A 17,260-nucleotide genomic window follows, 5' to 3' on the forward strand; every position below is an offset into this window, starting at 1 on the left:
CTTCTTTAGTTCAGTGTGTTTATGAAGTCCTCATCTTCTTTAGTTCAGTGTGTTTATGAAGTCCTAACTCCTCTTCTTTAGTTCAGTGTGTTTATGAAGTCCTCCTCTTCTTTAGGTCAGTGTGTTTATGAAGTCCTCCTCTTCTTTAGTTCAGTGTGTTTATGAAGTCCTAACTCCTCTTCTTTAGTTCAGTGTGTTTATGAAGTCCTCCTCTTCTTTAGTTCAGTGTGTTTATGAAGTCCTCCTCTTCTTTAGTTCAGTGTGTTTATGAAGTCCTCCTCTTCTTTAGGTCAGTGTGTTTATGAAGTCCTAACTCCTCTTCTTTAGTTCAGTGTGTTTATGAAGTCCTAACTCATCTTCTTTAGTTCAGTGTGTTTATGAAGTCCTAACTCATCTTCTTTAGTTCAGTGTGTTTATGAAGTCCTCCTCTTCTTTAGGTCAGTGTGTTTATGAAGTTCTCCTCTTCTTTAGTTCAGTGTGTTTATGAAGTCCTAACTCCTCTTCTTTAGGTCAGTGTGTTTATGAAGTCCTCCTCTTCTTTAGTTCAGTGTGTTTATGAAGTCCTCCTCTTCTTTAGTTCAGTGTGTTTATGAAGTCCTCCTCTTCTTTAGTTCAGTGTGTTTATGAAGTCCTAACTCCTCTTCTTTAGGTCAGTGTGTTTATGAAGTCCTCCTCTTCTTTAGTTCAGTGTGTTTATGAAGTCCTCCTCTTCTTTAGGTCAGTGTGTTTATGAAGTCCTAACTCCTCTTCTTTAGTTCAGTGTGTTTATGAAGTCCTCCTCTTCTTTAGTTCAGTGTGTTTATGAAGGCCTCCTCTTCTTTAGTTCAGTGTGTTTATGAAGTCCTCCTCTTCTTTAGGTCAGTGTGTTTATGAAGTCCTCCTCTTCTTTAGTTCAGTGTGTTTATGAAGTCCTCCTCTTCTTTAGGTCAGTGTGTTTATGAAGTCCTCCTCTTCTTTAGTTCAGTGTGTTTAAAGTCCTAACTCCTCTTCTTTAGGTCAGTGTGTTTATGAAGTCCTCCTCTTCTTTAGTTCAGTGTGTTTATGAAGTCCTCCTCTTCTTTAGTTCAGTGTGTTTATGAAGTCCTAACTCCTCTTCTTTAGGTCAGTGTGTTTATGAAGTCCTAACTCCTCTTCTTTAGGTCAGTGTGTTTATGAAGTCCTCCTCTTCTTTAGTTCAGTGTGTTTATGAAGTCCTCCTCCCTCTTCTTTAGGTCAGTGTGTTTATGAAGTCCTAACTCCTCTTCTTTAGTTCAGTGTGTTTATGAAGTCCTCCTCTACTTTAGTTCAGTGTGTTTATGAAGTCCTCCTCTTCTTTAGGTCAGTGTGTTTTGAAGTCCTCCTCTTCTTTAGTTCAGTGTGTTTATGAAGTCCTAACTACTCTTCTTTAGTTCAGTGTGTTTATGAAGTCCTCCTCTTCTTTAGTTCAGTGTGTTTATGAAGTCCTCCTCTTCTTTAGTTCAGTGTGTTTATGAAGTCCTAACTCCTCTTCTTTAGTTCAGTGTGTTTATGAAGTCCTAACTCCTCTTCTTTAGTTCAGTGTGTTTATGAAGTCCTAACTCCTCTTCTTTAGTTCAGTGTGTTTATGAAGTCCTAACTACTCTTCTTTAGTTCAGTGTGTTTATGAAGTCCTAACTATCTCCCCCTTCCTTGTGAAGGATGTGAAGAATCGTAGGAACCCCCGCTTGGTTCCGTACACTCTTCTGGACGAGAGGACCAAGAAGTCCAACAAGGACAGTCTGAGGGAGGCTGTCCGCACCCTGCTGGGGTACGGATACAACCTGGAGGCTCCGGATCAGGACCATGGTACAGCATACACACACCCCTCACCTCCTTTATGGTTCAGTCCAAACACTACCTCACACACCTCTCACCTCCTTTATGGTTCAGTCCAAACTCTACCTCACACACTCCCTCACATCAGTGACCTTTATGGTTCAGTCCAAACACTACCTCACCTCCCTCCACATCGGTGACCTGGGTTAAATCCACTACCCCTGACAGAGACAATACCCTCCTACTCTCCCTCATTCATCAGTGACCTGGGTTAAATCCACTACCCCTGACAGAGACAATACCCTCCTACTCTCCCTCATTCATCAGTGACCTGGGTTAAATCCACTACCCCTGACAGAGACAATACCCTCCTACTCTTCCTCATTCATCAGTGACCTGGGTTAAATCCACTACCCCTGACAGAGACAATACCCTCCTACTCTCCCTCATTCATCAGTGACCTGGGTTAAATCCACTACCCCTGACAGAGACAATACCCTCCTACTCTCCCTCATTCATCAGTGACCTGGGTTAAATCCACTACCCCTGACAGAGACAATACCCTCCTACTCTCCCTCATTCATCAGTGACCTGGGTTAAATCCACTACCCCTGACAGAGACAATACCCTCCTACTCTCCCTCATTCATCAGTGACCTGGGTTAAATCCACTACCCCTGACAGAGACAATACCCTCCTACTCTCCCTCCACATCAGTGACCTGGGTTAAATCCACTACCCCTGACAGAGACAATACCCTCCTACTCTCCCTCATTCATCAGTGACCTGGGTTAAATCCACTACCCCTGACAGAGACAATACCCTCCTACTCTCCCTCATTCATCAGTGACCTGGGTTAAATCCACTACCCCTGACAGAGACAATACCCTCCTACTCTCCCTCATTCATCAGTGACCTGGGTTAAATCCACTACCCCTGACAGAGACAATACCCTCCTACTCTCCCTCATTCATCAGTGACCTGGGTTAAATCCACTACCCCTGACAGAGACAATACCCTCCTACTCTCCCTCATTCATCAGTGACCTGGGTTAAATCCACTACCCCTGACAGAGACAATACCCTCCTACTCTCCCTCATTCATCAGTGACCTGGGTTAAATCCACTACCCCTGACAGAGACAATACCCTCCTACTCTCCCTCATTCATCAGTGACCTGGGTTAAATCCACTACCCCTGACAGAGACAATACCCTCCTACTCTCCCTCATTCATCAGTGACCTGGGTTAAATCCACTACCCCTGACAGAGACAATACCCTCCTACTCTCCCTCATTCATCAGTGACCTGGGTTAAATCCACTACCCCTGACAGAGACAATACCCTCCTACTCTCCCTCCACATCAGTGACCTGGGTTAAATCCACTACCCCTGACAGAGACAATACCCTCCTACTCTCCCTCATTCATCAGTGACCTGGGTTAAATCCACTACCCCTGACAGAGACAATACCCTCCTACTCTCCCTCATTCATCAGTGACCTGGGTTAAATCCACTACCCCTGACAGAGACAATACCCTCCTACTCTCCCTCATTCATCAGTGACCTGGGTTAAATCCACTACCCCTGACAGAGACAATACCCTCCTACTCTCCCTCCACATCAGTGACCTGGGTTAAATCCACTACCCCTGACAGAGACAATACCCTCCTACTCTCCCTCCACATCAGTGACCTGGGTTAAATCCACTACCCCTGACAGAGACAATACCCTCCTACTCTCCCTCCACATCAGTGACCTGGGTTAAATCCACTACCCCTGACAGAGACAATACCCTCCTACTCTCCCTCATTCATCAGTGACCTGGGTTAAATCCACTACCCCTGACAGAGACAATACCCTCCTACTCTCCCTCATTCATCAGTGACCTGGGTTAAATCCACTACCCCTGACAGAGACAATACCCTCCTACTCTCCCTCATTCATCAGTGACCTGGGTTAAATCCACTACCCCTGACAGAGACAATACCCTCCTACTCTCCCTCCACATCAGTGACCTGGGTTAAATCCACTACCCCTGACAGAGACAATACCCTCCTACTCTCCCTCATTCATCAGTGACCTGGGTTAAATCCACTACCCCTGACAGAGACAATACCCTCCTACTCTCCCTCATTCATCAGTGACCTGGGTTAAATCCACTACCCCTGACAGAGACAATACCCTCCTACTCTCCCTCATTCATCAGTGACCTGGGTTAAATCCACTACCCCTGACAGAGACAATACCCTCCTACTCTCCCTCATTCATCAGTGACCTGGGTTAAATCCACTACCCCTGACAGAGACAATACCCTCCTACTCTCCCTCATTCATCAGTGACCTGGGTTAAATCCACTACCCCTGACAGAGACAATACCCTCCTACTCTCCCTCATTCATCAGTGACCTGGGTTAAATCCACTACCCCTGACAGAGACAATACCCTCCTACTCTCCCTCATTCATCAGTGACCTGGGTTAAATCCACTACCCCTGACAGAGACAATACCCTCCTACTCTCCCTCATTCATCAGTGACCTGGGTTAAATCCACTACCCCTGACAGAGACAATACCCTCCTACTCTCCCTCATTCATCAGTGACCTGGGTTAAATCCACTACCCCTGACAGAGACAATACCCTCCTACTCTCCCTCCACATCAGTGACCTGGGTTAAATCCACTACCCCTGACAGAGACAATACCCTCCTACTCTCCCTCATTCATCAGTGACCTGGGTTAAATCCACTACCCCTGACAGAGACAATACCCTCCTACTCTCCCTCATTCATCAGTGACCTGGGTTAAATCCACTACCCCTGACAGAGACAATACCCTCCTACTCTCCCTCATTCATCAGTGACCTGGGTTAAATCCACTACCCCTGACAGAGACAATACCCTCCTACTCTCCCTCATTCATCAGTGACCTGGGTTAAATCCACTACCCCTGACAGAGACAATACCCTCCTACTCTCCCTCATTCATCAGTGACCTGGGTTAAATCCACTACCCCTGACAGAGACAATACCCTCCTACTCTCCCTCATTCATCAGTGACCTGGGTTAAATCCACTACCCCTGACAGAGACAATACCCTCCTACTCTCCCTCATTCATCAGTGACCTGGGTTAAATCCACTACCCCTGACAGAGACAATACCCTCCTACTCTCCCTCATTCATCAGTGACCTGGGTTAAATCCACTACCCCTGACAGAGACAATACCCTCCTACTCTCCCTCATTCATCAGTGACCTGGGTTAAATCCACTACCCCTGACAGAGACAATACCCTCCTACTCTCCCTCATTCATCAGTGACCTGGGTTAAATCCACTACCCCTGACAGAGACAATACCCTCCTACTCTCCCTCATTCATCAGTGACCTGGGTTAAATCCACTACCCCTGACAGAGACAATACCCTCCTACTCTCCCTCATTCATCAGTGACCTGGGTTAAATCCACTACCCCTGACAGAGACAATACCCTCCTACTCTCCCTCATTCATCAGTGACCTGGGTTAAATCCACTACCCCTGACAGAGACAATACCCTCCTACTCTCCCTCCACATCAGTGACCTGGGTTAAATCCACTACCCCTGACAGAGACAATACCCTCCTACTCTCCCTCATTCATCAGTGACCTGGGTTAAATCCACTACCCCTGACAGAGACAATACCCTCCTACTCTCCCTCATTCATCAGTGACCTGGGTTAAATCCACTACCCCTGACAGAGACAATACCCTCCTACTCTCCCTCATTCATCAGTGACCTGGGTTAAATCCACTACCCCTGACAGAGACAATACCCTCCTACTCTCCCTCATTCATCAGTGACCTGGGTTAAATCCACTACCCCTGACAGAGACAATACCCTCCTACTCTCCCTCATTCATCAGTGACCTGGGTTAAATCCACTACCCCTGACAGAGACAATACCCTCCTACTCTCCCTCATTCATCAGTGACCTGGGTTAAATCCACTACCCCTGACAGAGACAATACCCTCCTACTCTCCCTCATTCATCAGTGACCTGGGTTAAATCCACTACCCCTGACAGAGACAATACCCTCCTACTCTCCCTCATTCATCAGTGACCTGGGTTAAATCCACTACCCCTGACAGAGACAATACCCTCCTACTCTCCCTCATTCATCAGTGACCTGGGTTAAATCCACTACCCCTGACAGAGACAATACCCTCCTACTCTCCCTCATTCATCAGTGACCTGGGTTAAATCCACTACCCCTGACAGAGACAATACCCTCCTACTCTCCCTCATTCATCAGTGACCTGGGTTAAATCCACTACCCCTGACAGAGACAATACCCTCCTACTCTCCCTCATTCATCAGTGACCTGGGTTAAATCCACTACCCCTGACAGAGACAATACCCTCCTACTCTCCCTCATTCATCAGTGACCTGGGTTAAATCCACTACCCCTGACAGAGACAATACCCTCCTACTCTCCTCATTCATCAGTGACCTGGGTTAAATCCACTACCCCTGACAGAGACAATACCCTCCTACTCTCCCTCATTCATCAGTGACCTGGGTTAAATCCACTACCCCTGACAGAGACAATACCCTCCTACTCTCCCTCATTCATCAGTGACCTGGGTTAAATCCACTACCCCTGACAGAGACAATACCCTCCTACTCTCCCTCATTCATCAGTGACCTGGGTTAAATCCACTACCCCTGACAGAGACAATACCCTCCTACTCTCCCTCATTCATCAGTGACCTGGGTTAAATCCACTACCCCTGACAGAGACAATACCCTCCTACTCTCCCTCATTCATCAGTGACCTGGGTTAAATCCACTACCCCTGACAGAGACAATACCCTCCTACTCTCCCTCATTCATCAGTGACCTGGGTTAAATCCACTACCCCTGACAGAGACAATACCCTCCTACTCTCCTCATTCATCAGTGACCTGGGTTAAATCCACTACCCCTGACAGAGACAATACCCTCCTACTCTCCCTCATTCATCAGTGACCTGGGTTAAATCCACTACCCCTGACAGAGACAATACCCTCCTACTCTCCCTCATTCATCAGTGACCTGGGTTAAATCCACTACCCCTGACAGAGACAATACCCTCCTACTCTCCCTCATTCATCAGTGACCTGGGTTAAATCCACTACCCCTGACAGAGACAATACCCTCCTACTCTCCCTCATTCATCAGTGACCTGGGTTAAATCCACTACCCCTGACAGAGACAATACCCTCCTACTCTCCTCATTCATCAGTGACCTGGGTTAAATCCACTACCCCTGACAGAGACAATACCCTCCTACTCTCCCTCATTCATCAGTGACCTGGGTTAAATCCACTACCCCTGACAGAGACAATACCCTCCTACTCTCCCTCATTCATCAGTGACCTGGGTTAAATCCACTACCCCTGACAGAGACAATACCCTCCTACTCTCCCTCATTCATCAGTGACCTGGGTTAAATCCACTACCCCTGACAGAGACAATACCCTCCTACTCTCCCTCATTCATCAGTGACCTGGGTTAAATCCACTACCCCTGACAGTGACAATACCCTCCTACTCTCCCTCATTCATCAGTGACCTGGGTTAAATCCACTACCCCTGACAGAGACAATACCCTCCTACTCTCCCTCCACATCAGTGACCTGGGTTAAATCCACTACCCCTGACAGAGACAATACCCTCCTACTCTCCCTCCACATCAGTGACCTGGGTTAAATCCACTACCCCTGACAGAGACAATACCCTCCTACTCTCCCTCATTCATCAGTGACCTGGGTTAAATCCACTACCCCTGACAGAGACAATACCCTCCTACTCTCCCTCCACATCAGTGACCTGGGTTAAATCCACTACCCCTGACAGAGACAATACCCTCCTACTCTCCCTCATTCATCAGTGACCTGGGTTAAATCCACTACCCCTGACAGAGACAATACCCTCCTACTCTCCCTCACATCAGTGACCTGGGTTAAATCCACTACCCCTGACAGAGACAATACCCTCCTACTCTCCCTCATTCATCAGTGACCTGGGTTAAATCCACTACCCCTGACAGAGACAATACCCTCCTACTCTCCCTCCACATCAGTGACCTGGGTTAAATCCACTACCCCTGACAGAGACAATACCCTCCTACTCTCCCTCATTCATCAGTGACCTGGGTTAAATCCACTACCCCTGACAGAGACAATACCCTCCTACTCTCCCTCCACATCAGTGACCTGGGTTAAATCCACTACCCCTGACAGAGACAATACCCTCCTACTCTCCCTCATTCATCAGTGACCTGGGTTAAATCCACTACCCCTGACAGAGACAATACCCTCCTACTCTCCCTCATTCATCAGTGACCTGGGTTAAATCCACTACCCCTGACAGAGACAATACCCTCCTACTCTCCCTCATTCATCATCAGTGACCTGGGTTAAATCCACTACCCCTGACAGAGACAATACCCTCCTACTCTCCCTCATTCATCAGTGACCTGGGTTAAATCCACTACCCCTGACAGAGACAATACCCTCCTACTCTCCCTCATTCATCAGTGACCTGGGTTAAATCCACTACCCCTGACAGAGACAATACCCTCCTACTCTCCCTCATTCATCAGTGACCTGGGTTAAATCCACTACCCCTGACAGAGACAATACCCTCCTACTCTCCCTCATTCATCAGTGACCTGGGTTAAATCCACTACCCCTGACAGAGACAATACCCTCCTACTCTCCCTCATTCATCAGTGACCTGGGTTAAATCCACTACCCTGACAGAGACAATACCCTCCTACTCTCCCTCATTCATCAGTGACCTGGGTTAAATCCACTACCCCTGACAGAGACAATACCCTCCTACTCTCCCTCATTCATCAGTGACCTGGGTTAAATCCACTACCCCTGACAGAGACAATACCCTCCTACTCTCCCTCATTCATCAGTGACCTGGGTTAAATCCACTACCCCTGACAGAGACAATACCCTCCTACTCTCCCTCATTCATCAGTGACCTGGGTTAAATCCACTACCCCTGACAGAGACAATACCCTCCTACTCTCCCTCATTCATCAGTGACCTGGGTTAAATCCACTACCCCTGACAGAGACAATACCCTCCTACTCTCCCTCATTCATCAGTGACCTGGGTTAAATCCACTACCCCTGACAGAGACAATACCCTCCTACTCTCCCTCATTCATCAGTGACCTGGGTTAAATCCACTACCCCTGACAGAGACAATACCCTCCTACTCTCCCTCATTCATCAGTGACCTGGGTTAAATCCACTACCCCTGACAGAGACAATACCCTCCTACTCTCCCTCATTCATCAGTGACCTGGGTTAAATCCACTACCCCTGACAGAGACAATACCCTCCTACTCTCCCTCATTCATCAGTGACCTGGGTTAAATCCACTACCCCTGACAGAGACAATACCTCCTACTCTCCCTCATTCATCAGTGACCTGGGTTAAATCCACTACCCCTGACAGAGACAATACCCTCCTACTCTCCCTCATTCATCAGTGACCTGGGTTAAATCCACTACCCCTGACAGAGACAATACCCTCCTACTCTCCCTCATTCATCAGTGACCTGGGTTAAATCCACTACCCCTGACAGAGACAATACCCTCCTACTCTCCCTCATTCATCAGTGACCTGGGTTAAATCCACTACCCCTGACAGAGACAATACCCTCCTACTCTCCCTCATTCATCAGTGACCTGGGTTAAATCCACTACCCCTGACAGAGACAATACCCTCCTACTCTCCCTCATTCATCAGTGACCTGGGTTAAATCCACTACCCCTGACAGAGACAATACCCTCCTACTCTCCCTCATTCATCAGTGACCTGGGTTAAATCCACTACCCCTGACAGAGACAATACCCTCCTACTCTCCCTCATTCATCAGTGACCTGGGTTAAATCCACTACCCCTGACAGAGACAATACCCTCCTACTCTCCCTCATTCATCAGTGACCTGGGTTAAATCCACTACCCCTGACAGAGACAATACCCTCCTACTCTCCCTCATTCATCAGTGACCTGGGTTAAATCCACTACCCCTGACAGAGACAATACCCTCCTACTCTCCCTCATTCATCAGTGACCTGGGTTAAATCCACTACCCCTGACAGAGACAATACCCTCCTACTCTCCCTCATTCATCAGTGACCTGGTTAAATTAAATCCACTGACCTGGGTTAAACCCCTGACAGAGACAATACCCTCCTACTCTCCCTCATTCATCAGTGACCTGGGTTAAATCCACTACCCCTGACAGAGACAATACCCTCCTACTCTCCCTCATTCATCAGTGACCTGGGTTAAATCCACTACCCCTGACAGTGACAATACCCTCCTACTCTCCCTCATTCATCAGTGACCTGGGTTAAATCCACTACCCCTGACAGAGACAATACCCTCCTACTCTCCCTCATTCATCAGTGACCTGGGTTAAATCCACTACCCCTGACAGAGACAATACCCTCCTACTCTCCCTCATTCATCAGTGACCTGGGTTAAATCCACTACCCCTGACAGTGACAATACCCTCCTACTCTCCTCCACATCAGTGACCTGGGTTAAATCCACTACCCCTGACAGAGACAATACCCTCCTACTCTCCCTCCACATCAGTGACCTGGGTTAAATCCACTACCCTGACAGAGACAATACCCTCCTACTCTCCCTCATTCATCAGTGACCTGGGTTAAATCCACTACCCCTGACAGAGACAATACCCTCCTACTCTCCCTCATTCATCAGTGACCTGGGTTAAATCCACTACCCCTGACAGAGACAATACCCTCCTACTCTCCCTCATTCATCAGTGACCTGGGTTAAATCCACTACCCCTGACAGAGACAATACCCTCCTACTCTCCTCATTCATCAGTGACCTGGGTTAAATCCACTACCCCTGACAGAGACAATACCCTCCTACTCTCCCTCATTCATCAGTGACCTGGGTTAAATCCACTACCCCTGACAGAGACAATACCCTCCTACTCTCCCTCATTCATCAGTGACCTGGGTTAAATCCACTACCCCTGACAGAGACAATACCCTCCTACTCTCCCTCATTCATCAGTGACCTGGGTTAAATCCACTACCCTGACAGAGACAATACCCTCCTACTCTCCCTCATTCATCAGTGACCTGGGTTAAATCCACTACCCCTGACAGAGACAATACCTCCTCTCTCCCTCATTCATCAGTGACCTGGGTTAAATCCACTACCCCTGACAGAGACAATACCCTCCTACTCTCCCTCATTCATCAGTGACCTGGGTTAAATCCACTACCCCTGACAGAGACAATACCCTCCTACTCTCCCTCATTCATCAGTGACCTGGGTTAAATCCACTACCCCTGACAGAGACAATACCCTCCTACTCTCCCTCATTCATCAGTGACCTGGGTTAAATCCACTACCCCTGACAGAGACAATACCCTCCTACTCTCCCTCACATCAGTGACCTGGGTTAAATCCACTACCCCTGACAGAGACAATACCCTCCTACTCTCCCTCCACATCAGTGACCTGGGTTAAATCCACTACCCCTGACAGAGACAATACCCTCCTACTCTCCCTCCACATCAGTGACCTGGGTTAAATCCACTACCCCTGACAGAGACAATACCCTCCTACTCTCCCTCCACATCAGTGACCTGGGTTAAATCCACTACCCCTGACAGAGACAATACCCTCCTACTCTCCCTCATTCATCAGTGACCTGGGTTAAATCCACTACCCCTGACAGAGACAATACCCTCCTACTCTCCCTCCACATCAGTGACCTGGGTTAAATCCACTACCCCTGACAGAGACAATACCCTCCTACTCTCCCTCCACATCAGTGACCTGGGTTAAATCCACTACCCCTGACAGAGACAATACCCTCCTACTCTCCCTCATTCATCAGTGACCTGGGTTAAATCCACTACCCCTGACAGAGACAATACCCTCCTACTCTCCCTCATTCATCAGTGACCACAGAGTCTCTTATATAAGCCCAATGACAGAGTTGACCCACTAGTCTGTTCAGAAGGGCTTTTATGACGCACAGGGAGATGTCTGTTTCCTGGTGACATGATTGTATTTACTGTTCTATTGCAGGAGCATGCAGCAGTTGTCTGTGTAAACACCCAGACATAGATCATTTTAATATAGCTTTTACTGTGGCGCTAGCTGTGGAGATAGCTGTGGAGATAGTAACGTGATGCTAGCTGTGATGCTAGCTGTGAAGATAGCTGTGGAGATAGCTGTGAAGATAGCTGTGGCGCTAGCTGTGAAGATAGCTGTGGCGCTAGCTGTGGAGATAGCTGTGGTGCATGTTACTGGCCCTGTTGTCTCAGCAGCCAGGGCAGACACCAGTAACATGTCTGCAGAGCGGTTCCTTATCTTCCGAGCTGAGAAGACATACAGTAACATGTCTGCTGGCCCTGTTGTTTCAGCAGCCAGGGCAGACACCAGTAACATGTCTGCTGACCCTGTTGTCTCAGCAGCCAGGGCAGACACCAGTAACATGTCTGCTGACCCTGTTGTTTCAGCAGCCAGGGCAGACACCAGTAACATGTCTGCTGGCCCTGTTGTTTCAGCAGCCAGGGCAGACACCAGTAACATGTCTTCTGACCCTGTTGTCTCAGCAGCCAGGGCAGACACCAGTAACATGTCTGCTGGCCCTGTTGTTTCAGCAGCCAGGACAGACACCAGTAACATGTCTGCTGACCCTGTTGTTTCAGCAGCCAGGGCAGACACCAGTAACATGTCTTCTGACCCTGTTGTTTCAGCAGACACCAGTAATATGTCTTCTGACCCTGTTGTTTCAGCAGCCAGGGCAGACACCAGTAACATGTCTGCTGAGCCTGTTGTTTCAGCAGCCAGGGCAGACACCAGTAACATGTCTGCTGACCCTGTTGTTTCATCAGCCAGGGCAGACACCAGTAACATGTCTTCTGGCCCTGTTGTTTCAGCAGCCAGGGCAGACACCAGTAACATGTCTTCTGACCCTGTTGTTTCAGCAGCCAGGGCAGACACCAGTAACATGTCTTCTGGCCCTGTTGTTTCAGCAGCCAGGGCAGACACCAGTAACATGTCTTCTGACCCTGTTGTTTCAGCAGCCAGGGCAGACACCAGTAACATGTCTTCTGACCCTGTTGTTTCAGCAGCCAGGGCAGACACCAGTAACATGTCTTCTGACCCTGTTGTTTCAGCAGCCAGGGCAGACACCAGTAACATGTCTTCTGGCCCTGTTGTTTCAGCAGCCAGGGCAGACACCAGTAACATGTCTTCTGACCCTGTTGTTTCAGCAGCCAGGGCAGACACCAGTAACATGTCTTCTGACCCTGTTGTTTCAGCAGCCAGGGCAGACACCAGTAACATGTCTTCTGACCCTGTTGTTTCAGCAGACACCAGTAACATGTCTGCTGACCCTGTTGTTTCAGCAGCCAGGGCAGACACCAGTAACATGTCTTCTGGCCCTGTTGTTTCAGCAGCCAGGGCAGACACCAGTAACATGTCTTCTGGCCCCGTTGTTTCAGCAGACACCAGTAACATGTCTGCTGACCCTGTTGTTTCAGCAGCCAGGGCAGACACCAGTAACATGTTATCTGACCCTGTTGTTTCAGCAGCCAGGGCAGACACCAGTAACATGTCTTCTGACCCTGTTGTTTCAGCAGCCAGGGTAGACACCAGTAACATGTCTTCTGGCCCTGTTGTTTCAGCAGCCAGGGCAGACACCAGTAACATGTCTTCCGACCCTGTTGTTTCAGCAGCCAGGGCAGACATCAGTAACATGTCTTCTGACCCTGTTGTCTCAGCAGCCAGGGCAGACACCAGTAACATGTCTTCTGGCCCTGTTGTTTCAGCAGCCAGGGCAGACACCAGTAACATGTCTTCTGGCCCTGTTGTTTCAGGGCAGACACCAGTAACATGTCTTCTGACCCTGTTGTCTCAGCAGCCAGGGCAGACACCAGTAACATGTCTTCTGACCCTGTTGTTTCAGCAGCCAGGGCAGACACCAGTAACATGTCTTCTGACCCTGTTGTTTCAGCAGCCAGGGCAGACACCAGTAACATGTCTTCTGGCCCTGTTGTTTCAGCAGCCAGGGCAGACACCAGTAACATGTCTTCTGACCCTGTTGTTTCAGCAGCCAGGGCAGACACCAGTAACATGTCTTCTGGCCCTGTTGTTTCAGCAGCCAGGGCAGACACCAGTAACATGTCTTCTGGCCCTGTTGTCTCAGCAGCCAGGGCAGACACCAGTAACATGTCTTCTGACCCTGTTGTTTCAGCAGCCAGGGCAGACACCAGTAACATGTCTTCTGACCCTGTTGTTTCAGCAGCCAGGGCAGACACCAGTAACGTGTCTGCTGAGCGGTTCCTGTTATCTTCAGAGCTGAGAAGACACCAGTAACATGTCTTCTGACCCTGTTGTTTCAGCAGCCAGGGCAGACACCAGTAACATGTCTTCTGACCCTGTTGTCTCAGCAGCCAGGGCAGACACCAGTAACATGTCTTCTGACCCTGTTGTTTCAGCAGCCAGGGCAGACACCAGTAACATGTCTTCTGACCCTGTTGTTTCAGCAGCCAGGACAGACACCAGTAACATGTCTGCTGAGCGGTTCCGTATCTTCCGAGCTGAGAAGACGTACAGTAACATGTCCTCTGACCCTGTTGTTTCAGCAGCCAGGGCAGACACCAGTAACATGTCTGCTGAGCGGTTCCGTATCTTCGAGCTGAGAAGACGACACAGTAACATGTCTTCTGACCCTGTTGTTTCAGCAGCCAGGGCAGACACCAGTAACATGTCTTCTGGCCCTGTTGTTTCAGCAGCCAGGGCAGACACCAGTAACATGTCTTCTGACCCTGTTGTTTCAGCAGCCAGGGCAGACACCAGTAACATGTCTTCTGACCCTGTTGTTTCAGCAGCCAGGGCAGACACCAGTAACATGTCTGTCTGAGCGGTTCCGTATCTTCCGAGCTGAGAAGGCGACACCAGTAACATGTCTGCTGACCCTGTTGTTTCAGCAGCCAGGGCAGACACCAGTAACATGTCTGCTGAGCGGTTCCGTATCTTCCGAGCTGAGAAGACGTACAGTAACATGTCTTCTGACCCTGTTGTTTCAGCAGCCAGCAGACACCAGTAACATGTCTTCTGACCCTGTTGTCTCAGCAGCCAGGGCAGACACCAGTAACATGTCTGCTGAGCGGTTGTATCTTCGAGCTGAGAAGACGTACAGTAACATGTCTTCTGACCCTGTTGTCTCAGCAGCCAGGGCAGACACCAGTAACATGTCTGCTGAGCGGTTCCGTATCTTCCGAGCTGAGAAGACGTACAGTAACATGTCTTCTGACCCTGTTGTTTCAGCAGCCAGGACAGACACCAGTAACATGTCTGCTGAGCGGTTCCGTATCTTCCGAGCTGAGAAGACGTACAGTAACATGTCTTCTGACCCTGTTGTTTCAGCAGCCAGGACAGACACCAGTAAAATGTCTGCTGAGCGGTTCCGTATCTTCCGAGCTGAGAAGACGTACAGTAACATGTCTTCTGACCCTGTTGTCTCAGCAGCCAGGGCAGACACCAGTAACATGTCTTCTGACCCTGTTGTTTCAGCAGCCAGGGCAGACACCAGTAACATGTCTGCTGGCCCTGTTGTTTCAGCAGCCAGGGCAGACACCAGTAACATGTCTTCTGGCCCTGTTGTCTCAGCAGCCAGGGCAGACACCAGTAACATGTCTTCTGACCCTGTTGTTTCAGCAGCCAGGGCAGACACCAGTAACATGTCTTCTGACCCTGTTGTTTCAGCAGCCAGGGCAGACACCAGTAACATGTCTTCTGACCCTGTTGTCTCAGCAGCCAGGGCAGACACCAGTAACATGTCTTCTGGCCCTGTTGTCTCAGCAGCCAGGGCAGACACCAGTAACATGTCTTCTGACCCTGTTGTTTCAGCAGCCAGGGCAGACACCAGTAACATGTCTGCTGAGCGGTTCCGTATCTTCCGAGCTGAGAAGACGTACAGTAACATGTCTTCTGACCCTGTTGTCTCAGCAGCCAGGGCAGACACCAGTAACATGTCTTCTGACCCTGTTGTCTCAGCAGCCAGGGCAGACACCAGTAACATGTCTTCTGACCCTGTTGTTTCAGCAGCCAGGGCAGACACCAGTAACATGTCTGCTGAGCGGTTCCGTATCTTCCGAGCTGAGAAGACGTACAGTAACATGTCTTCTGACCCTGTTGTCTCAGCAGCCAGGGCAGACACCAGTAACATGTCTGCTGAGCGGTTCCGTATTTTCCGAGCTGTGAAGACACCAGTAACATGTCTTCTGACCCTGTTGTCTCAGCAGCCAGGGCAGACACCAGTAACATGTCTGCTGAGCGGTTCTGTTGTATCTTCCGAGCTGAGAAGACGTACAGTAACATGTCTTCTGACCCTGTTGTTTCAGCAGCCAGGGCAGACACCAGTAACATGTCTGCTGAGCGGTTCCAGTATCTTCCGAGCTGAGCCAGGACAGACACCAGTAACATGTCTTCTGACCCTGTTGTTTCAGCAGCCAGAGCAGACACCAGTAACATGTCTTCTGACCCTGTTGTTTCAGCAGCCAGGGCAGACACCAGTAACATGTCTGCTGAGCGGTTCCGTATCTTCCGAGCTGAGAAGACGTACAGTAACATGTCTTCTGACCCTGTTGTCTCAGCAGACACCAGTAACATGTCTTCTGACCCTGTTGTTTCAGCAGACACCAGTAACATGTCTTCTGACCCTGTTGTCTCAGCAGCCAGGGCAGACACCAGTAACATGTCTGCTGAGCGGTTCCGTATCTTCCGAGCTGAGAAGACGTACAGTAACATGTCTTCTGACCCTGTTGTCTCAGCAGCCAGGGCAGACACCAGTAACATGTCTTCTGACCCTGTTGTCTCAGCAGCCAGGGCAGACACCAGTAACATGTCTGCTGGCCCTGTTGTTTCAGCAGCCAGGGCAGACACCAGTAACATGTCTGCTGAGCGGTTCCGTATCTTCCGAGCTGAGAAGACGTACAGTAACATGTCTTCTGACCCTGTTGTCTCAGCAGCCAGGGCAGACACCAGTAACATGTCTGCTGAGCGGTTCCGTATCTTCCGAGCTGAGAAGACGTACAGTAACATGTCTTCTGACCCTGTTGTTTCAGCAGCCAGGGCAGACACCAGTAACATGTCTGCAGAGCGGTTCCGTATCTTCCGAGCTGAGAAGACGTACAGTGTGAACGCTGGGAAGTGGTACTTTGAGTTTGAGGTGCTGACGTCAGGGGAGATGAGGGTCGGCTGGGCACGGCCTGGCTGTCTACCGGACCAGGAGCTGGGCTCTGACCAACACGCCTTCGTCTTCGACGGGTTCAAGGTGAGTCAGGAATTCCCTCACACGTTTATTGAGGTTTGTTAAAATACATGTTTGAACATGTAGAAGAAGTTTACAACGTCTCTAGACCTTCATAAGTGTTCA

The 17,260-nt window shown here is 49.3% G+C and overlaps 1 protein-coding gene across 1 annotated transcript in view; it reads left to right on the forward strand.

Moving 5' to 3' along the window:
- The window catches only part of LOC127924387 (ryanodine receptor 2-like), a gene marked incomplete at its 3' end in the record, with an annotated part of 80,917 nt that overhangs the window by 13,885 nt on the left and 49,772 nt on the right, over positions 1 to 17,260 (forward strand). Inside the window, exons 3-4 of the mRNA XM_052509128.1 lie at positions 1,656 to 1,803; positions 16,950 to 17,158. Of these exons, the coding sequence (XP_052365088.1) occupies positions 1,656 to 1,803; positions 16,950 to 17,158 (357 nt within the window). The remainder of the gene's footprint in view (positions 1 to 1,655; positions 1,804 to 16,949; positions 17,159 to 17,260) is intronic.

The sequence above is a fragment of the Oncorhynchus keta genome, unplaced genomic scaffold (assembly GCF_023373465.1).
Source record: "Oncorhynchus keta strain PuntledgeMale-10-30-2019 unplaced genomic scaffold, Oket_V2 Un_contig_3985_pilon_pilon, whole genome shotgun sequence".
In the NCBI taxonomy this organism is placed as follows: domain Eukaryota; kingdom Metazoa; phylum Chordata; class Actinopteri; order Salmoniformes; family Salmonidae; genus Oncorhynchus; species Oncorhynchus keta.